Source organism: Castanea sativa, chromosome 9, assembly GCF_040712315.1.
Source record: "Castanea sativa cultivar Marrone di Chiusa Pesio chromosome 9, ASM4071231v1".
In the NCBI taxonomy this organism is placed as follows: Eukaryota; Viridiplantae; Streptophyta; class Magnoliopsida; order Fagales; family Fagaceae; genus Castanea; species Castanea sativa.
This window is the reverse complement of record NC_134021.1, coordinates 7125769-7149478: the sequence shown is the minus strand read 5'-3', so window position 1 is coordinate 7149478 and position 23710 is coordinate 7125769. Positions and strand designations below refer to the sequence as shown.

Sequence of the window (23710 nt, the reverse complement as noted above, 5' to 3'; positions counted from 1 at the left end):
GTGAAGCTTGGAGAAATGCATGTTCTGCTGACGTGGCATTTATTTGGGCTGTGATTGGTTTCAGCTTGCTTGTTGTGTTGGTCTTTTATGGCTAGGAATGCATTGGATTAACATTTTGTAGCAAATGAGAGATAACTTTATTAATTGATCTTTCTTTGTTGTTGAGAGTTAGTAGTTGTTTCTGCAACCGTTGTTTGTTCAATTAATCGTATAATTTGTCACTCAGGAACACATGCTCTTGAGAGGATTTTAAAGAAAAATGTTAAAATCACAATTTTTGTCACAACTTACTTACATGGCAAGTTATAAGTAACGGAGTAAAAATAGTAACTCCAAAAACTCCGCCGCTCACGATTTGCCATGTGAGCAAAGTTGTAGCAAAATTTGTGATATGCATTACTTGATTTTAAAACATGTATTAGCTCTACTTTCTAGATTTTCTCTAGTTTTAAATAAAGACTCCAAAAATATTTTTTTGTGTGTGAAATAAATGAAAACAATATTTTCATTAGACTGTGATCACCTTTTCTTTTAGTAAGTGACACCGGTTAGTGGTTACTTGATTAATGATTAAAATTTAAATTTAACCTTAAAACAGGAAGCCCCGCCTAGTTACATTATAGGATATTCTGTTATTCTTCATCATCTATGATGTTGCCAGCAACATTATTTAGGGGTATTATTAGCTGGCGCAAGACAGACTAGCCAACATCAGAGCAGCCTGGCAACAATCACCTTGTACAGAATTGAATTGTTACAATATAGCATATTAAATTAAACTTCTAGATCCTTTTGGAGTGTCTTGTATAGCATAAGACAAAGATCTAGCCCATTTACAGCCTTGATCATCCAGCAAAGTCCTCAACATAATAGAAGCTGATCATTGAGAGTATTCATATCCTGCAAAGCTTGCAACAAACCCAAACTACCCAAACCTCCTGACTAAACTCGTGCCCATTATTAGGCTGTTCAAGCTCAAGATGGAGACTTAATGCACTGTTTTGAGCAAATCACCTATAATTATGGAAAAGCGCCTTTTACTTCTGATTTTAGTTAGCTAATCGAAAACTTCTTCAGAAATTTAACTGATGAGACTTCTTTTCACTTTGTTTCTCTTCTCAAAGTATCACCAAAAGTAGGCTTTTCAAAACAAGCAAATGGGCTCAAGGTCTCCCGGAACAAAGTTTTATGTCATTTTATTCGATCAGTAAAGTTTGTTAACGTCTAACAAGAACTCACAGCATGATTTTCATTACTCTCAATACTCAAACCATAATGGCTTCTCATCCTTATTTGTCTATTTGGCAATTGAAGATGAGCCCAACCATCAAACCAAAGGTGAGAACTAAGAAAGTTAACTAAAACCCCCTACAGTAGTTAGATACATGGGGCATATGGTATAAAGAACAAAACTTAGGTAGAGTACCTTATGTGCACTACATCGGGCTCCCCAATTAAATTCAAACACAACTGGATTACACTTAATTGACTTAAGAAAGATAATATCGTTTCTGCATATTGATATGAAGACAAGTGTTTGAATTTAAATGGAGAACCTAATGTATAACACCTAATGTACCATACACCCTGGTATAAAATTTGTCCTTTTAAAACATTGCAGATATTTCACTGAAATTCTATATGAGCTCTTACTCTTTCAAAGAGCCAAAACCAATATAATAGATAAAATAATGATTTCATCAAAGATCTGCAAACTTCTGGAGTTACCTACTTATAGCAAAAGACCAAAAAACGGTGGCTACAGCCTAAAACTGGACATTTTCAATTAGTATTTGGTAAAGCCTACTCGCTTGCCACAGCAGCAGCAGCAGCTTCCAAAATTCTCCTAGCTTCTGTGTTCTGATCAGCTAGCTCACTTGGGGTCTGTTAAAATTATTACCAATTAGAAAAACAACAACGAAGGAGAAACCTAACTCTGAAATCCCTTCAACTACTAACCTTTGCATATGAGTTTGTGTTTGTAGGAGAAGCCCCAGAAGCCAGTAAGAGCCTTATAACATCAACATGCTCACCTCTTGCCGCATGATGGAGAGGCTGCAAAGTAATGTCAAAATGACTATCAAGGACTATTAAAAATAATGTTTGTTTGAAAAGAAAGAAAATAAAATTTTATGTGGAATCATTTGATCACTGTGCCAGTGTGCATTCTTCTATGTCAACCACATAACTAACATTATTTTGGACTCAAGTTTCAGCAGCTAGTTTGACAGTGGGACCTTCCAATAAAACTACCGAAGAGTGTCCAGTTTGATTAATACTCACAGTATCACCTTCAACATCAACTGATTCTAGCATCCTCTTTACAATTTCTGAGTCATTAGAAAAGTTTAATAGAAGTTGGGCTATCTCGATATATCCTGTAGTAGTTGATGCAGAAAGAAGAGTCAAAGAAAAAAGATTAGCCAGCAACATAGAATCACAGAATATGGAGGAAAGATATAGTTCAGATATGACTGTTTTTAAAGTGGTTAGAGCCTACCCCCTGCACAAGCATCATGAAGAGGAATTGCACCATCTTCATCCTTAGCCTCCAAGCTTGCTCCTCTTTCCAAAAGTAGCTGTTTGGGAAAATAGTATCCATAAGTTAAAAGACATTTTATTATGACAGAAACACTAATAATAAGAAGTAGCAGAGAGAAATAAGAGGTGACTGACCTGGACACAGGGCAAATGGCCATAGAGACAGGCAATATGGAGAGCTGTGTCCCCATCTTCCACAGGTTCATCAATGCTTCCAGTCAAGTTATCTGTACCCATTCACAGACAAAAGAAAGAATTAGTAGAAAGGTGACCATAATGGAGCATATGGATGCTACACAAAAGAAATACCCTGATGCTGTTTCCATAGCATTTAAAAACATAATTCTATGCATAAGTGTCACTCCTAGAATCGAAATAAATTTCCTATATAATCCTACGTAGACTCATGCAACAACTCCTTTCTAACACATCAAAATTCAAGTTCCGAAGGACATTTAAACACCTTTTATTTTTTAACATTAATAAAAAAAACCTGCAGAAAGACTTAAAACATTATATATTATTAGTTACACACTCACCGGTAGGTCTTGAACCCAAGACTTCATCCTCCACCTTGCTCTTATAAGGGGAGGAGGAGTCAGTTGAGTTAGAGCTCTCTGACCAGAAAGACTAAAAACATTAGCAACCAATTTAACTTCTCAGTTGAACTACAAAGTCTGATAGAGGAACCAGCCAACCAGCAGTCTGTGGTAAGATATTTATTTCTAGTGAGTTTATATTTCCTTCCTGATTTGCAGGCAAGAGTCTCAGTTTAAAAAATACTTACAAATATTTTTCTTACTTCTTTGAAATTCTTTTTTATTAGAACTCCTTCCACAGTTCCACTTTCTTGTATATTTCAATAACACCCTCCCCCACCCTCTAAAAAAGTTCTAAAGAAAAATATATTAGTATAAGACTCTTGAACTTCAATTCTGAATCTTGGGAATGCAGCTCAGATTAGTGACTTCCACACTCAAATTGACCTATCTCATACATGATAATAATTGACCATCAAAACATTGGCTAGTAAGCATTTTCGCACAAACTCAACCAATGCTTTTCTAATTCTCTGTGCCTCCTTGCAACTGCAACAAATTCTACCAATATCAGTCATTCTTGAAGGTGCAACCAGTCTAATCAAATTGATGGTTGACCTCTCTCTCTCTCTCTCTCTCTCTCTCTCTCTCTCTCTCTCTAACAAAACCAGTCTACAGCATGTCCTAACCAGCGCCCCACACTTCACCCCATACTGCATATCCAGAACTCAAAGGCCGAAAAAATTAATACTTGTCATAGTAACAGACCCAGTATAACACTATTCTTAATAAAATCTCAAAAACCAAATACTAATTATTACCATTCAGCTCATCAAGAAATCTTCTACATGCCAAATTCACATGCCAACCACTCCAAATCAAATGCATCCAAATAGGGCCCTCCAAGCTCAATAGATTCAGCATCACAATTAACAATCCCCAACCCCCCCCCCCCCCCAACGGGCGGGACACAGCACACTATGGAATTGAAACAAGACATTTTCTAATGGTATCAGCCTATCCACTTATGTCTAGTAAAGCAGTTCTACGCATTAAACCAAACGAACTAACTAACGCGTTTAGCAAACCACGTAAACATTAACGCACACTAAATAATACAATAAATCTAGGGACACACCCAATTTCACATCCTAGTTCACTTCAATCCGCTACGCTACTTTTTACATGGACCCCCCACTTACAATGATCACTTCAGCATGTCCTCAAATTGGGTGTGTCACTACTCCTTAATTCTATTCTATTCCTTTTCCCCAAATATTCAGTTCGAAACTCGAATATACAAAAAGAGTAAAACCATGTCACTTTTTTTTTTTTTTTATAACTCATAAAAAAAAAAATAAAAAAAAAGAACATATGATGAAACCCTAGGCTTTAATTTAAAAACAAGCTTAAGATTAACAAACAAAAAAAAAGGCAAGACAACAAAATCAATATGAGAGAGAGAGAGAGAGAGAGGAATGAGAAGAGGACCTAGAGCGAGGCGGAGGGCTTCGAGGTCGCCGAGCTCAGTAGCGGCGGCGAGGTCGCGGAGGTGGGGAGGGGTTTCGTCGTCGAGCTCAACCAGATCCTCTTCTTCGAACAAACCGTTTTCTTCTACATCGTCGTCGTATTCTATCATACCGTTGCGCCTTCCTGGAACCGCCATTTATTTTTTGTTGTTGTTGTTGTTGTTGATTCCTCTCTTTCCTGAGTTCACTTGGGGTTTCTGTGTGTCTGTGTTTCAAAAAGGGTTTAAAGAACCCTGCGTGTGTTTAGGTTTTACAATTTGTATTTGTTGTTTTTTTTTTTTCCTTTTAATTATGGAAAAATTATACTAGTTTTTTAAAACTATCCTTAATAAACTTTCAAGAAATTAGTTTATAAGGAGAAAAAAAAAACACACCACACACAAAACAAAAACAAATTATTATTATTTTTTTACAAAAAAATTAGACTTGAATAAAATAAGGGGCAATAAAACATTATGGTTATTTTTAATCAGAAAAAAGTAAGAAGTTTTTTTTTTTTTTTTTAAGAAACAACATTAAGAAGTTAATAACTATTGACTTTTGAAGTTTTAAAACACAATAGGGATGCAGACCAAACTTTATATAGCCTGTTCTTTGAGAGAAAGGTAAGATGTTATCTAAGCTTGTTGTGTGTATTAGTTGGTCCAATGAAATTCACGTCATTTTAATTATGTCATGTCAATTAAATAACCTTAAGAATAAAATAAATAAATAAAATCTTCAAAATTCAATAAATTAAATGAACTAAAATATAGAGAGGGAAAAAAAAGTATTCAAATCCCAATTTCTTGGCAACCAAAAAAATGATAGAAAGGAACATCAACAATTCCAATCGGAACACAAACTTTGTCTATGATTTTTCTCAAGAAATTGATTCAAAATCTAGCGAAACTCATTCGCAAAAAAATTATTTAGGTTCTTCAAATTTCACTTTAGCTTAATATAAATTTTCTCTCTCTCTCTCATATTAGGCAGCAAATCATCTTGTACCTAATGATATCAATTTCATTCAATTCTGACTAGAACTGGCATAACTTTCATACTAGCGGTTAAAACTCATATGCTAAACCCCTTTATTCCACCTTGACTTAAATTTCAATGCATTTTGGTGCATTTCGATCATTTAGGCCATTCCAAAATCCTTTACTCACTCTCTCTCTCTCTCAACACCAACTCCTTCTTCAATTATTCTTCTTATTTTCCCCAATCCCCCCTTCATTTTCTCTCCCCTTTGTAATTGAGGTGTGAAAAATATGCTATATGTGAAGCTATACTAGCATTTTTTTTTTTTTTTTTTTTGAGAATCACTATACTAGCAATTAGATCTACCAACTTTAGCTATGAATTTTTTTAAAAACAATATATTTATCATAAAATGACGTTGTTAATAAATTTTATTATTTAATTTTGAATTAATGCATCATAAGTTTAATAAATAATTGGGTATACATATTTAATATTACTAATATAAACATATTGTTGTATATATAGCAATAATCCTAAAACGGTATACCGGAATATATAGATACATAAATATTTTGTTCCAATAGACAAATCGAAATAGGATGGACAACATTTCTTACACCCTCTAAAGTATATATTAATTGTGAAACACATATAGATCCCTGAATCACAAATCCACCATCTTACCACAACAAAATCATCACCACCTGAAGAAAAGAGAGGGACCTCATGGACTTTTGTTCAAAACATAGAATCACGAAAGCCACAGTTGACGGTGGTGGTGGTGAGTGATGACAAACAACAATAAGAGGAGTGGAGCCCAAGCTTGGTCCGATTCTAAGGGAAAGATGGGAACAATTAAAGATTGAGGGACCAATAATTTCATTGACAAAGTTGTTGATGGCGGTGACGAGAGTGAAATTAAAAAGCTTAGCCAACGTGACATTATATGGTAAAAATTTTGATTTGTATAATTTTGAGTGTGATATTAATGTCAGTGGTAAGATCATCATTTTTCTTATTCATGTATAATGTATTCAAATTCCAACTTATAAAAAAATTTAATCGATGAAATTTAAAACGATGGTTTCACAATCTCATCATTTTGAATTTTCCCTAGCATATATAAACTATCCTGGTATATGCTTTAGTTAGTTGAATTACTTGAGTGGCCGCACTGCCCACTGGCTCAGCGAGAAAAAAGCCTTGCTCAAACTAACTAACTACAACATTAAATTCCTATAAAAAAAAATAAATAAAAAACTACAACATTAAATGAAACCGTTTCGCGAGCTTTGATTAGAGAGTTTTTTTTTTTGGGCTTGTTTAAGGCAGTGTAACCACCACACATGTGCTAATGTCAATGACACCTTCTTCTCTCTCTCATGTATTTGGATGTCTCACGCAAAGTCCCTCACATGTGTCTATTTTTCAACACCCCCACCAAATGTGCACATAACAAACACTTAATTAAATTCCTCATCAATCATCATTGTTAGCTCTCTCTCTCTATGTGTGTGTGTGGGGGCAAGTAATTGCTTAGAAAGTGAAAGGGCAAGACAAAATAACTAGGTATAGGGTTCTTAATTTTGTCCTCGCTGATCTTCTTACCATGAATTCTGCCGTTATTTCCAACTTTATGACAAATACATGTTCTTGGAATTTTTTTTTTTTTTTGGGATAAATAACAAACACTAGTCCAATGGGTAGTCTACTAAAAATTTGGCTTAGATCCTATTATAACATGGAAATCTTATCTCAAATTTGCAAACTTAAAAAAGGTTAGTATGGCTATAATTGGTAATGCAGGACACATACAACGAACCATTCTCTTTAGAAGATAAACATAGCTGTTATGATAAGGCTAAGAACTGAAAGTGATCAGGTGCACCATACCAACAATAAAGAGGAAAACTTGGCAGGAGTGCCAGATATCATTGCCTATATATTAGTGATTGCAATGATTATAATCGCATCACATGTGATAAATTGAAAAGATAATCACAAGAAATAAATCTCATGTGGATTTAGTACACACAGGCAGTAATGCTCATTTAATATTAGAGGTTTTAATATACAATTTAAAGCTGTCTGTACCTTGTGGTATATATATCACTTTCCATTTAAATATATAGGTGAATCCATAAAAGAAGGGCAATTACTAGTTCGCTACTGGCATTGCTTGCCTTCAGTTCTTTTTTTTTTCGTCAGTTTAATGAAACAGACAGATATAGACAACTCTTTAAGCTTTCTTGCAAACGAAACAATGGAACCTAATCTACCACTTTCGGTGGTGGCAAACATCTTCCCTTCTTTGCTCCCCTTATACTCTCTCTCTCTCTCTCACTTGCGTCTCACACTAGAAAAGGAACAAGTGCCATAGTTAACACAACAAGTAATAGTTAACTTAAAAAAATAAATAAAAAAGTAATAGACTTTGTGTGAACCATGAAGTTCCACATGAACACACAAGCCACTTGCCCAAAGAATTGAATTTCAACTATATTTCATGAACATAGACATCAAAAGAATTTTAAAGAATGAACAATTAATTATATATGAACAACATGAGTAAAAGTAATGTCAATAATTCACTAGTTGCAATTTAGTAATGGCAATCCACCAAAGAAGAGGCCGAGAAGACGAGGACTCGTTCTTTCGACATGAATGAAAACTTGGAATCGGCTCTTTGATCATCTTCTGGGGCTGGAAGATTAAGATCCAATTGTAGAATATCGTTTTTTTGTTTCTTGGCTTCAAGAGACTGATCAGGACTACTAGCTCCCACACTCATGGTCGTTGCAGTTGAACTAATAAACGTTCTATGCCGCCTCATATGTCCCCCTAAGGCTTGGCCAGAAGAGAACTCGGTGCCACATATCGAACACTCATGAACCTTAGCTTTGTTATTATTACTATTACACTGAACCCTATTAGCTGTTTGCAATGAAAGGGTTGTGCTAGTACCGTTAAATCGATGAACATCTTCTTCATCCATAACCATAACCAATTTCTTCTCTTCTGTATTAGCCTTAAGCTTCTTGTGACTGGCTCTGTGTCCACCGAGCGCTTGGAACGAAGGGAAGCACCGATCACAAGTCTTGCACTGAAACGCATATGACCCGGCTGTTGCTGCTGCTGCTTTATCACTATTTGTTGTAGCCACAGGCTCTGATGATGAAACTTTTCGGCTATGTCCTTGAGCCAAAAGAATCAAACAATTGGCCATGTCCTCTTCTTCTGTACTTTCTGCGAATTCAACTGAGGTGGTAGGAGAAGCCACAGCACGTTCAAGTCCACCAGAATAATCGTAAATTCTTACACCACCAGTACTACTACCCTCACCACCAACACCACCACTAGATGAGGTCGTAGCCATAGTTAGCCTAAGTGGGGATGGTAGCCTTGGGCGCTTGGTACGTTTGCCTTTGATTATTTGTGTGTGATCCTTATACCCCATCACTTCTTCTTGGGCTTCCATCATCATCTTAATCTATCAGCACCTTAATTTTCTAATAGAGAGAGAAAAAGATAAGAGAAAGAGGATGATGTAAGAAGCAAATTAAAGCTAGAGAGTGGGAGTTAATATAGTGAATGGTGAGAGAGAGAGAGAGAGAGAGAGAGAGGGTTTCAAGTAGAGCAAAAAGCAGACCCCGTGAATAGTAACCGTGAATTTGCTTTGCCAGTCTTGCGTTTCCAACCTTGGGAAGTTATATATAGGCATAAAATACAGGTGTGCATAGGAGAGAGAGAGAGAGAGAGAGAGAGAGAGAGAGATGCAATGTGAGTATGAGGAGGCGAGGAAACGAGTAAGATTCGGTTGGCTTTGAAGCAAACCCATTACTTTTACCCAACGATTCCTTTCTGGAGGATTGGTTTGCAAGCCTGGAACCACAGAATTTGCGCTTCTCCTACCTTTTTTTTTTTTTTTTTTTTTTTGCTTTTATTGTTTGTGTTTTTTAGTGTGTTAATTTTGTTTAAACTATAGTTTGCTTCTAACTGTACCGTTTTTTTTAACTAATTAACCAATTTGTTGGTGAAGATCTTTGTGACTTGTGAGGAAGGGATTTCATTTCATTTATATATATATATATATATATATATATATATATATATATATATATATAATATTGTGTATTAAAGGATTGAAGTAATTAATGGAGGTGTGTTAGCCACTTAATCAAAGAGTTCATGTGCAGTTGACCCACTCACTCACTGGTATCAGTTCTCACTAGATGGACAATAATAACCCAAAAATCACGCCGGCTATATCATCCAATCATCCAATCATTTGATCATATCTTTATGCTCTTTACTAATCAATCATTTGGGGTTGGCACAAAATTATAACACTTTTCCTAGGACAACCCAGAGCAGCTGAATTATTTACATGAATGCATAAAGAGTTGATTCTCAAACAATAATAAAAAGAATAGATATAGTGTTAATAAATAAAAAATATTATGTCCACAACATTTTATATATAATATTTTTACAATAAATTGTAAGTGATATATTCTTACTGATTATTACTAGTGAGAAAAAAATAATTTTAGTAGTAAAGTTAAATTAAAATTACTAATAATTTATCACATGTATATGATTTGTTGTAAAGTATTAGTATAAAAATGATGAGAATATAATGCTTCTTAACAAAAAAAATTCATAAAGGGTTAATTTTCCAGGATAGATTTTTTAGTCATTAATGAAAGAACCTAGCAGTGACTGTACTATATAGCACTCAAATCGATATCTTGGATTGGTTAGATCGAGGAGAAGGAAACAATTTAATATAGCTTTGATTAATGTATGTGACTCATTGTTCATTAATTTGTATCAATTCAATTGACTTTACTTCAACATAAATTATTTTAAATCTTCACAAAACATGCATGTCGTATAATTAAGTACCGTAACCAATGACTTTTATGGTTGTAAACTTGTAATGAAGTTTCCTGTATCTCAATAATTGGCAAGTATTCTCCGAATGCTAACGTGAAAATAGCAACAAAAACAAGTCATCTAATAAAATAAGATGACATAAACTTAAAAAGTCATATTAGAAATTTAAAAAAGACTATTGTTTCCCACGCTTTTATTGATATAAATATCACGAAATTCTAACCCTATTAATTTGGTGGAATAGGATTCTTACATTTTTCAAGTGAATTATTGGAGTAAGTATACTTCACAGTTAATTAAGTTTTTGTCTTTTTTCTTGTATCTAGCAGAGTATAAGGCTACATGCTTACACATCATTTGTTTTTAAAGATAGTTGAGGGTAGAAGAATTTAAACATTGAATGTATCCCTTGAAAATAGTAGAAAATGTGAAATTATTAAATATAAACCATTATATAATTGAAGAATATCCATTTCCAAATTAGGGGAAAGTTTCCATCTCTCCCTTCTTCTTTTCTTTGGATAGATTAAACCTTCAATGAGTTTATGGATTTTATTATTTTAAATTGGCAGCCCAAATATAATCTTTCATCTCTTGTAAAAAAAAAAAATTTTAATTAAGAAATGTGAATTCTAGTTAGCTCAATTGATGAAGTTTTTTTTTTTTTATAAGGTTGATGAAGTTTCTTATCGGCAAATAAAATATCTAAATCAAGTTTAAACTCTACCAACACCAAAAATAATTGGTATCTTTCTTGGCCTAATACTAAACAAAAATCATCATATAGCGAACTTTATAGGTTAAAATCATATAATGTGTGTGTGTATATATATATTAATATTCTACTTAATTAAGAAATTTATCACATTCAACACTTAGAAACCTAACTATAGCAACAACTTATAGAAGCTTAATTAAAATTTTAATGATGCTATTTTTGGGGATTTTATTTTTTATTTTTAACTTCTTATCTAAATGTTGGCCATAAATAACAACCTAATATAGATCGAGAAATTGACATGTAGGTGTTGATGCCCTGGTTTGTTTACCAAACGGTCCGACATATTTAGCATAAATGACACCATATTAGCAATAACATAAGAATTGCCTTTTAGTTGGTAAGTTTACTAGCTCAACTAGCATTCTATATTTCTATATTGATGGTGGTGTGAGCTTGCAGGAACGATCTCATTTAAATTTTAATTAAATACGTGAATTAATTACTTCATTTAAGCAAAAGGATAAAATATTAAGAAATAAATTAGAATTCAATTTTTTAAAAGAGATGGGATTTCTGATAGTAGGTTCATTCATGGTTGTCCAAAACCAAGCTAGCTAGGGCAATAATAGTAGCCGTGTCATCTTTCCATACGAGATGATTCACTATAAGAGAATATAAACTAATTCATACATCAATAAAAAAAATACCTGGACGGTGATCATATTAGAAGGGTTTCCTCTTGGTATAAGGTAGAGTATGTGTGTGAAGCAAAAGTAAGAGAGATCGAGTGGGTTATGCAAGGTGAAGATTCTTGGCGTAAGGAATTAACAGGGAAGGGGTTGTGAAGGGCACGTAACAGCCAAAGCCAGCATCAGCAGTAGCTAGCTAGTGACACAAAGTAAAGCATCAAATTCAATTTTTATACCTTTTTTTTTATGGTGGATTTGGTTGGTGTAATAACACGTCTATCCTCTTGCTTCTTGTTGTACTCTCCTTAACTCTTCTGCTACTACTTGCGCACCTTTCGTATCTTCAAACATGTCCATGCTATATATAATATAAACTGATTTTTCTATAAATTATTTATATAACAATATTGGGTAGATTGAGATATATCATTCTTGGAATATAAACTGATTTTCTATAAATTATAATTTACAGTCACTAAAAAAGAAAAATACTATTTCACATCGTTGATATATACCTTATAGTTTGTACACATACAATATCTGTATTTCAGTATCCATATTTTTTAAGAATGCTCTCATTTAACACAACACTTATTATGTGTAAAAAGTGTATATTAGTGTGTGAGATAATCAATACCCTACCAAAAAGTACTCTCCTTGATTTATAAGAATGAAATTGCTTAAGAATGCCTTGTGACAAATATACTAAAATAGATGCAAAAACGGAAGTATAAAATAAAGATATAGTAACAAAAGCAAATTATGTGGTTTAGTCTAGTGACTTATATACACAGACGAAACTCTTAAAGGATATATCTTTATAATAAAAGCGAAGTATAGATCTTGAGTTACAAATAAATCCAACATGGGTATTTATATTTGTTAGGGAAACTACAATTTGATTCTCTACAACCACTTTAAAAGCAGGCTTGTGTGGTGTGATGTCGAAATCCATAAAAGATTTGAGTGTGTCTTCCTCATCACCAATTGGTTTTGAAATGGAATGGCACAACTCACGGTCTGACAATATCCTATAAAAAAATATGTGAATATTTATAATAGGTTAAATTTGAGACTAACTATATACTAACTTATAGGATAAGTTATAACTTGGCTAGTATAAGTACACAGTAGAATTGGGTTTGAGAGTTAATTACTTGGGCTTATACATCTCTAATACTATGTATCTTATTAAAACATTTTCCATTTATACATTATATATTTTTTATAAGTGATAATAGTGTATTACAACTTTATTTTCTTCATGGCCTCCCGTATTTTGCAATCTATATATATGAATTAATTATTTCCAAACAATTGTGGATTTGGTGGAACGTAAATCGATGGTAGTGGTGCAGGACTAAGATCGTGTACGAGAATACGAGTAATAATTTCAACATTCAAAGTTCCAAAGACAATGTATTGAGCTTTAATTCTAGCTACTTATTATTATATTTCCAAAAGGAACAATAGTTGGCTTGGAGTGGGAATCAGTGCTCTGAACTCCTTTGCTCGTTGCTATAGCCTATAGTATTATTTTATTCAGTAGTTTACACTTTGACAACGAAGTTTTTTGACAATAAGCAGATTGTCTTCTAGATTATGATACCGTAAAATCCTATATTTTTAGTCCTTTTGCTTCCAGAAGTAAAGAAAACGCATCCCTTCTGTCTCTATAATATATAAGCTAGGTTTAGGTGGTCACGACTCACATGCAGCATGAGAGAACCCTTATTTATTTTAAAGCCCTAATTTGCCTTCCAATGAATGATACAAAGTACCTAAATAATACCATTGCTTTACTGACTATCCCCACAAAAATGCCAACCTGGCGACTCCATAACTAAAATGGTCCTGCTCTCTCACCCTTTGAAAATTGATACACTTCATGTCTAGTGTTGTTGCATGCTATTCGTGTAGTTTAAGATAGGACAAGCACTTGGCTTCCTTTATGTTTCTCCATGAAGACTACGACATATTATTTTAAAGTAGTGTTTATTACACATACACTGTTATACATATTAAAAAATAACTGAAATTATGACTTGAAGTCATATGTATAATTATTGTTATATATTTTAAACCATTTTGCATTGAGACTGTTTTATTTTATGAGCTTTCAATTGTGTACTTTGTAGCTCAACTAACACTTATTTATGTTTTTAACTCATGTTTTCAAGATTCGAATTTCTCCATTATAACTATTAAATTTTAAAAATAAAAATATGTTTTCTTTTCATTTGAATGCAAACAAGAAAGGAGGGGAAAAAAAGACTAAACTATTGGGTTAAAGAACATTAATGTCTTTTTATGTTTTGTTGAACTACTTGGAGTGATGGAGGTTTGGTTACACAAGTGGTAGTAGTGATATTTTTTCAGTAGCAGCTTTGGAAGGTACAACTAAAACACACATAGATAGAGACGAATTACCGTCAACATGGAAGATAAGGACTTGATGCTGACTCCACCAAACATTAATGCTATCTTTGGATGTTGGGAAAAGGAGGGGAGTAGAGTAGGGGAGGGAGAGTAATTAAATTACCTTATTTGGATGTTTTTTAAGGAAAGAGAGAGAGGAATTTGGAGGGGTTTGAACTACTTCTAACCCCTCATTTTTAATTCCCCCAAATTGGAGAGATTTTGAGGGAAAGTAGAGTATAAAAATACTTGACCAAATATATTACCAAATTTGCTCTTAATATATTAATAAAATTGCAAATAAAAAGACTAATTATTCTCTTCTCCCTTACTTAATTTTAAAAAAATCCAAACAAAGTGGAGGATAATCATTCATCTCGACTCTCTTCTCTACTACTCTTCTTCCCTCTACTCTCCTCTCTCTCCCTCTCAAAACTTCCAAAAACATAGCATAAGGCTTACTCATTTACTTTTCCATTTTTGTATTTAGTGACCAAGAAAAAGGAGAAACAAAGAAAAGCTAGGATCATCTGAGGGCACCACAGAAGAAAGGGGTGTGCTTGATACACATTCGAAGGAAGACAGAATTTTAAAAGGTAAGCTCACCAGTCACCTCAATATTGGGAACAAATCTGGCAAGCAAATCGGGTCAAGTTAATCAAGTTTTGATCAAAAGCAAGTCATCCTAAATAATTTGTCAGATTGATCGGGTTAATAAGGGAAGAGAGTTAATTAAGGAAAAGAAACGACATAAATGGTAAGTTTTTTTGAAAAAAAGATATTAATTGTTGTAATTATGGTATTAAGAAAACATATATGTCATCATTTTATTCTTTGACGAGGTGATGCATGGCATCATTGTGTGCATCCTCTAATTTGAGGATTTAACTTTTATAATAGATAATAGATAGATATTTTAGGAACTTGTCTGTTCCCACAACCAGCATGTACTCTTCTAGCATTGTTCCTAGTAACCTTATTATTGGCTCCTCTTGTGTTGTTTCATGCAACTCCCCTTCCATTGTAAAATACAAGGAGATAAGTTTTAAAGAAAGCAAAACACTGGGTTTTAATTAGCTCAATAGGTAAAATCTTATGTCATTAAATAAAAAATTTAAAGTTCAATCCCAGCCTACATTAAAACCAATTGGTGTCTTGATCTGAGTTAAAGAGCAATAGTTAAAAGCGGACTTTATATGTTAAAACTATTTCTTAAAAATAAAAGTTAAATAAAACCCATAAATGGTCATTTTTTAAAATAATTTTCTAGCAATTAAAGTCATATGCAATTTTTTTTTTTTTTTTTGAGAGAGAGAGAGAGAGTTTCAACTTAAGGCGTCTGTGACATCTATTCCTGGTGATAGCATTTTATCATCAAACTAAGACACCAATCAGTTTTTTATGTAAGCAAGGATTGAATTTCAGATCTCTTATACAACTATAAAAAACTTTACCAATTGAACTAACTGGAACTTACAAGTCATATGCAAATTAATAAGAAAAGATAAATAGGGAGAAGAAAAAAACATAGATGGTCAGTTTTTAATATATATATATATATATATATATATATATATATATATATATATATATATATATATATATATATATTAATTGTTGTAATTATGATATTAAGAAAGCATAGATGTCATGATTTTATACTTAGAGAAAGTGACACATAAGATCATTGTATGCATCCTCTAGTTTAAGAATTAAACTTTTATAATAAATAATAGATAGATTGAATTGGTTGTCACAACGGTATTTTATTTGGACATAATACAACTATCATATATTAAGAAGTCTATAAGCAAGCTAATTGTTGCGTATATTAGAGGCATGGAAGCTGTATTTACTATTTAGGAATATTGAATATTTTTCATTGAATTGATGACTATTCCGGTTTTTTTTTTTTTTTTAATTTTAAAATGTAAATGCTGATAGGTTTTAGTTTCTTAAATTGTTTTATTGTTGATTTTATCTCAATTGCAGCTTTGGCAACTTGTGGTTTTGTCTTAATTAAATTGTTGTTTGAATAATTCGTGTCTTTCTTTAAGCTACATGGAATGAGTTGCCACGATCGATGGGTACGTGCTAACCATAAGTATAAGGTGGAATAAAAGGGCAACAGCCAACATATATGAATGAAAAATTCTTGTAAGTTGTAATAAATTGTTAAAGGGATTTGAGTGGCATTAAATAATTGACACATGTAGTAATTAAATTGAGAAAAGATTATTATTATTTTTTAGAAACAAATTGAGAAAAGATTTAGGTGTCAAGTAGAACATGCGTATATATGTGATCATTAGCTAAACAAACACACACACACACACATATATATATAGGGCAAATGCCACTAAACCCCCCCCCTGAGGTTTGGGCTAATACCATTTAAGTCCAAAACTTTTAAAAAACGACTAACTTGGTCCTTAAAAAACAATTTTATCCCTAACTTCATTTAGCACTATTCACTCTTCTCTTTCTCATCTCAGATCCTCTCTTCTATTCATTGTGATTATACTAACATGAGCATGGATTTAAGCACAAATCACACTACACAGATGCACCATCTCATAGAATACAAACATACACACTTAGCCATAACATACACGCATAGCCATACAAATTCCAAAACCTAAAACCCCCCAAAAAATCATCCCAAATTACCAATCATACACAAATTCATACACACACACTAACAAAATCACCAATTAGAACCATTTTGAGATAAACCCTAAATCAAAAATTACCCACAAATCTACAAATGATCATACATAAACCCCATTTCAAACCCAAATAATAAATCACCAAATCCTTATATCACACAGAAAACCCAATCCGTAAATTGATCAAGACCCAAACAAACAAAGAACCAAACCAAAAGAGAAAAAAAAAATTAGAACAAAGAAAGAGGATAGAGATAAACGGCCACCGGTGTTGGCGTCGCCGATGGTGGTGGCGGAGCTCGTGGGTCTTGTCAAATGTTCCCTTGACACTTGACACACAAACCCAAACACAAACAAAGACCCAAACCCAGAAATAGAGACCAAACCCAGTAATAGAGATACAAACCCAAAAACGAAGACCCAAGCACGTTTGGCACCAAATCAAAGCTGTTGGCATGGAACAATAGCAGTGTAGTGGTGGTGATGTGAAGCTCGAAAATCTCTAATCAAATGTCTCCATGGCACTGATTTGTAGGGGTGTGCATGGGTTGGGTTGAGATGATTTTTTGACCCAACCCACCATGGTGAGTTAAAAAAAATTCAACCCAACCCAACCCATCACATAAGTCCAACCTAACTCAACCCAACCCACATGGGTCAAGTTAGGTCAGGTTGAACCCATGGGTTGGACAATTATTATTATTATTATTAAATTGAGTAGAAAAAAATATAAATATAAATATATTAAAAAATCCAAAAATTAGTATCAATATAACTCCTTAAAGGCAAATAACACTAATGACTAAAGAACAATAGTAATTTACTAGAGTTTGTATGAACTAATTGGTTTTTATATAATATAGGAAGAGCTGGTTATTTTAAAATTTTTATTAATTATATAATATTATATATATATATATTAAATATATAGGTGGGTCGAGTTGGATTTGGCGGGTTTAAAATTTTATGACCCAAACCCAACCTGACCCGCTATCAAAAAAATTTTTGTAACCCAACCCAACCCACCAAGGCTTAAAAACCGACCCAACTCGGCGGGTTGGGTCGGGTCGGTTTTAACGGGTTGGCGGGTTGGCTGCACACCCCTACTGATTTGAGAAGAAAGTGGAAGATGGTAGTGGAAAAAATGGGTTTCGGCCATGAAAGAGGAAGTCTTCAACTGTCGTGGGTATGGGTGAGAGAAAGGGAGCCGTCGTGGGCGTGGGTGAGAGAGAGAGGGAGCCGTCGTGGGCGTGGTTGAGAGAGAGAGAGGGAGCCAGAGGTCTGAGAGAGAGAAGGGTTTGGGACTAAGATGAGAAGGGTTTGGCTAGTCAAGATTAAAAATATCTTTTAAGGACTAAGTTGGTCGTTTTTTAAAAGTCTTAGACTTAAATAGTATTGGTCCAAATCTCAGGAGGAATTAGTGGAATTTACCCATATATATAAATAAATAAATAAAAGCTAAAACATGGGTATGACTGGAACATGCACTATTATATTGCCATGCTCTCAAGTGCTTACACAGTTACGCATTTGTTAACTTGGGCCGGACTTGGCTTGGGTCCAGTACCTTCAATATCTTTCCCCTTGGGCCAAGCATTACTTGGTGAGAATTATGCAGCTATACAATAAGTCTATAGTACAAGGCAATACTTCTAGACGGCCGCGGACAATTAATCTGGGAGTGTTGACGGAACCTGTATGGGTCAGTATGGCTAAGGATGTTTTTTGGTTCAGTGTAAATAATGGGACATAAATAGTTATTATTTGGCATCATATATATAAATTGACTAATCTAAACTTTGATTTTATTTATAATATCTTTTACGTTTTCGTAGTGATATACAGGTGGTATGATATAACCACTTGAAAGGACCTCTTTTGAAATTTCGCCCATCAATTAACTTTGGATTGCATGCATAGCTGCTGATAGGAACATCCTTTACTTGAGAATTAATGGGATATCACAATCTGTCCTGAAATCTGAAGAATTTGGGTATCCAAAAATAAAATTTTAATGGGTTTAGGACATACATTAATCAACTATTTTTAGAAATATTTCATAAAAAATTGAAAAAACTATCAAAAAAATTAATAATTTTTTCGTTTTTCATACAAAATTTTTTAAAATGGTTTACTAATATATACTCTATTATACGTTAGTAAAACCCAATTTTTATTGCAAGGATTTGCATGCAGAGTCATTGTGATTCTAGAAAGTCGATCCTTTCAATCGCACTAGAGGACAATAAATGGGCTCCTACTGCAGTATTTGAAAACAAAAGGATTTCCATGTCTGTTTTCTTCTGTATATGGTTAATACTTAATAGTGACGGGATGTGATCATGAAGGCATTTTTGTTTCTTGAAGCTGTATAATAAGTATAAGCAACAAGATGAGCTGTTTGTGTACATGCATGTTCGGGCTTGGGCTTCTCTAAATGACCGATTCTGTGAATATAGGGTTTAGTGCCCCTAAAAGGACCAGTGCATATTTTGGGCCTAAAATTGAGTTTGTAGTAGCCCAGTAGGTAATTCTGTCTCTATAACCAAAATGGTCCTAGCTCACCCTTTGAAAATTAATACACTTCGCGTCTATTGTTGTTGCATGCGCTACTCCTGTGGACGCGTGGTATAAAATAGTACAAGCACTCAGCTTCCTTTATTTTGTCACCATATATTTTATGCTTCTTTGGCAATGAGCTGATTTCATTTTGCAATGAACTTTTAGCTTAATTTGTAACTCAATTTGACACATTTTTGTGTTTTTAAAAAAGACTGGTAGGATTCAAATTTTTTTTTTTATATTATAAGAATTGAATTAAAAAAAAAAAACTTATTTCTTTTCATTTGAATGAAAGAATTGAAGGGGAGGGGGGGGGGGGGGGGGGTTGGGGGGGGGGAGACTACTGCGAATGATGAAGGTTTGGTAACACAGGTGGTAGTAGTGAGATTTTTTCAGTAATAGCTTTGGAAGGTACGACTAAAACACCTAGATGGGTGAAAGATGAATTAACGTCAACATCCCACTCCAAAGATAAGGACTTGATGCCAACTCTACCGATCATTAAAGGCCCGTTTGAATTGATGTGGAGGGAAGATGAGTAAAGGAGCGTAAAGTAGAGTTGGTAAGAAATTAGGCTAATTTTTTGCCAATTCTACTCTACTCTACTCTCTTTCACTCCTCCTCAATCCAAACGGACCATAAAGTTTAGTCATTTCACTTTTCTATCTTTGGATTTATGGTTCATTTGGATTGAGAGGGAGGAAGAAAAGTAGAGTAGAGTTGTCTACTCTAGAATTATTTAAAGTATGTGTGTGAAATTCCATCTTGAAAACTTGAATCATGACACTTGCCTTTTAAGACTTTACACCCCACAAGCACTTATACATGTTAAGTGAGAATCATGTCAATGGTGCACAGTACGTACTATTGTTTTGTTAATTACTAACATATTACTATTATTATTTCTAAATTAAAATTGCTAAATTGTCATATTACATGCCACATATGCTAATTTTTAATAATTAATAATATACAATTGATGCTATCACACATTAAACTACTAAGTATCCCCCCTGCCCCAAAAAAAACTATATATTATTGTATTAATGGTCTTGTTGATGGGTGCCTTAAGAACAGTTGCTAATGTGCAATTTTTAAAAAGTTTTAATACTACTTTCATGAAAAATATAAAAAGTTATTAAAAAAATCAGTTTTTTTTCTTTACTCATAAAATGTTTATAAAAATATTTCTTAAATCAGTATCTTTGGGGCATCTTTTAACTTTTTCATGAAGTCTTTTAGATTAAAAAAAAAGAAAAAGATATTCTTAATTTTTACTTTTATTTCGAAGTGAATGCTTTCTTTCTTTTTAAGAAATAAAGTGAATACTCTTAATATTTGATTGTCTTACAAACAAATCTTTCTCATACGATTAAATGATATGGATCATTTCCTATTTCGAGTTTTTTTTTTTTTTTTTTTTTAAAATGTGCGGGTGTCATATAAAATAAAATATTATATAAAAATGGTTATGATGGGTGCTAAGTTAGAATATATAAACGATTAATCTCATATAAAAATTGGTTCTCAAAATAAAAATAAATAAATAAATATCTTATATAAAAATGGATTGTAATGGTTACTATCAAATTTTAATAACATTTTGGAGTAAATTACATTTTAAACCTCACAGTTTATCAATGACTAGACATCAACCCTGAAATTTCAACTGGAACAATTAAAATCTCGGATTTTGTCAACTATAACAAAAAATCCGCCGTTATTTCCAACTTTAGGTTTAGGTGGTCACGACTCACATGCAGCACGGGAGAACCTTTTTTTTTTTTTTTTTTTAAGTCCTAATATGCCTTCCAATGAATGATACAAAGTACCTAAATAATACCATTGCTCTACTGACTATCCCCACGAAAATGCCAACCTGGCGACTCCATAACTAAAATGGTCCTGCTCTCTTACCCTTTGAAAATTGATACACTTCATGTCTAGTGTTGTTGCATGCTATTCGTGTGGTTTAAGATAGGACAAGCACTTGGCTTCCTTTACATTTCTCCATGAAGACCGCGACATATTATTTTAGAGTAGTGTTTATTACACATACTCTGTTATACATAATTAAAAAATAACTGAAATTATGACTTGAAGTCATATGTATAATAGTTGTTCTTATATATATTAAATCATTTTGCATTGAGACTGTTTTGTTTTATGAGCTTTCAATTGTGTACTTTGTAGCTCAACTAACACTTATTTATGTTTTTAACTCATGTTTTCAAGATTCGAATTTCTCCATTATAACTATTAAATTTTAAAAATAAAAATATGTTTTCTTTTCATTTGAATGCAAACAAGAAAGGAGGGGAAAAAAAGACTGAACTATTGGGTTAAAGAACATTAATGTCTTTTTATGTTTTGTTGAACTACTTGGAGTGATGGAGGTTTGGTTACACAAGTGGTAGTAGTGATATTTTTTCAGTAGCAGCTTTGGAAGGTACAACTAAAACACACATAGATAGAGACGAATTACCGTCAACATGGAAGATAAGGACTTGATGCTGTCTCCACCAAACATTAATGCTATCTTTGGATGTTGGAAAAAGAATGGGAGTAGACTAGTGAGAGGGAGAGTAATTAAATTACTTTATTTGAATTTTTTAAGGAAAGAGATGGAGGGTTTTGAATTACTTCCAACCCTTTATTTTTAATTCCCTAAATTAGACAGATTTTGAGGAAAAGTAAAGAATAAAAATTCTTGACCAAATAAACTACTAAATTTACCCTTAATATTAACAAAATTATAAATAAAAATACTAATTATTTTCTTCCTTTTATTTAATTTTAAAAAAATTTAAATAAAATTGAGGATAATCATTCCCCTACCCTCCTTTTTATTCCTTGAAACTTCCAAACAGGATAAGGCTGAGTCATTTCACTTTTTCATTTTTGTATTTAGTGACCAAGAAAAAGGAGAAACAAAGAAAAGCTAGGATCATCTGAGGGCACCACAGAACAAAGGGGTGTGCTTGATACACATTCGAAGGAAGACAGAATTTTAAAAGGTAAGCTCACCAGTCACCTCAATATTGGGAACAAATCTGGCAAACAAGTCGGGTCAAGTTAATGAAGTTTGGGTCAAAAGCAAGTCATCCTAAATAATTTGTCAGATTGATAGGGTTAATAAGGGAAGAGAGTTACGGAAAAGAAACGACATAAATGGTAAGTTTTTTTTTGAAAAAAAAGATATTAATTGTTGTAATTATGGTATTAAGAAAACATATATGTCATCATTTTATACTTTGACGAGGCGATGCATGGCATCATTGTGTGCATCCTCTAATTTGAGGATTTAACTTTTATAATAGATAATAGATAATAGATAGATATTTTAGGAACTTGTCTGTTCCCACAACCAGCATGTACTCTTCTAGCATTGTTCCTAGTAACCTTATTATTTGGCTCCTCCTGTTTTGTTTCATGCAACTCCCCTTCCATTGTAAAATACAAGGAGATAAGTTTAAAAGAAAGCAAAACAGTGGGTTTTAATTAGCTCAATAGGTAAAATATTATGTCGTTAAATAAAAAATTTTAAGTTCAATCCCAGCCTATACTAAAACCAATTGGTGTCTTTATCTAAGTTAAAGATCAATAATTAAAAGCGGACTTTATATGTTAAAACTGTTTCTCAAAAATAAAAGTTAAATAAAACCTATAAATGGTCATTTTTTAAAATAATTTTCTAGCAATTAAAGTCATATGCAATTTTTTTTTTTTTTGAGAGAGAGAGAGAGTTTCATCCTAAGATGTTTGTGGCATCTATTCCTGATGATAGCTCTTTATCATCAAACTAAGACATCAATCAGTTTTTGGTATAAACAAAAATTGAATTTTAGATCTCTTATACAACTATCAGAAACTTTACTATTTTTTTTTAAGAAACGCGTGCGCGCACACACACACACACACACACACACACACACACACATATATATATATATATATATAGGGAAAGGTAGATGGGATAAAGGAATACACTCGCACACCAACACCAAAACTGTATGCAGAAACTTTACTAATTAAACTATCTGGATTTTACAAGTCATAGGCAAATTAATAAGAAAAGATAAATAGGGAGAAGAAAAAAACATAGATGGTCAGTTTTTAATGTGTATATATATATATATATTAATTGTTGTAATTATGATATTAAGAAAGCATATAT

The 23710-nt window shown here is 33.0% G+C and overlaps 2 protein-coding genes across 2 annotated transcripts; both read right to left on the bottom strand.

The window, feature by feature from the left end:
- Positions 1–1624: 1624 nt before the first annotated feature.
- On the bottom strand, positions 1625–4848 carry LOC142609504 (uncharacterized). Its single transcript, XM_075781098.1, has 6 exons — positions 4572–4848; positions 2677–2768; positions 2501–2579; positions 2284–2378; positions 1960–2055; positions 1625–1884 (listed from the first exon to the last, which is right to left on the bottom strand). The coding sequence occupies exons 1-6, from the start codon at positions 4744–4746 to the stop codon at positions 1804–1806; spliced, it is 618 nt and encodes a 205-aa protein (XP_075637213.1). The 5' UTR covers positions 4747–4848; the 3' UTR covers positions 1625–1803.
- Positions 4849–7968: 3120 nt separating this feature from the next.
- Positions 7969–9350, bottom strand: LOC142610896 (zinc finger protein ZAT5-like). Its single transcript, XM_075782871.1, has one exon. The coding sequence runs from the start codon at positions 9057–9059 to the stop codon at positions 8178–8180; it is 882 nt and encodes a 293-aa protein (XP_075638986.1). The 5' UTR covers positions 9060–9350; the 3' UTR covers positions 7969–8177.
- Positions 9351–23710: the final 14360 nt, after the last annotated feature.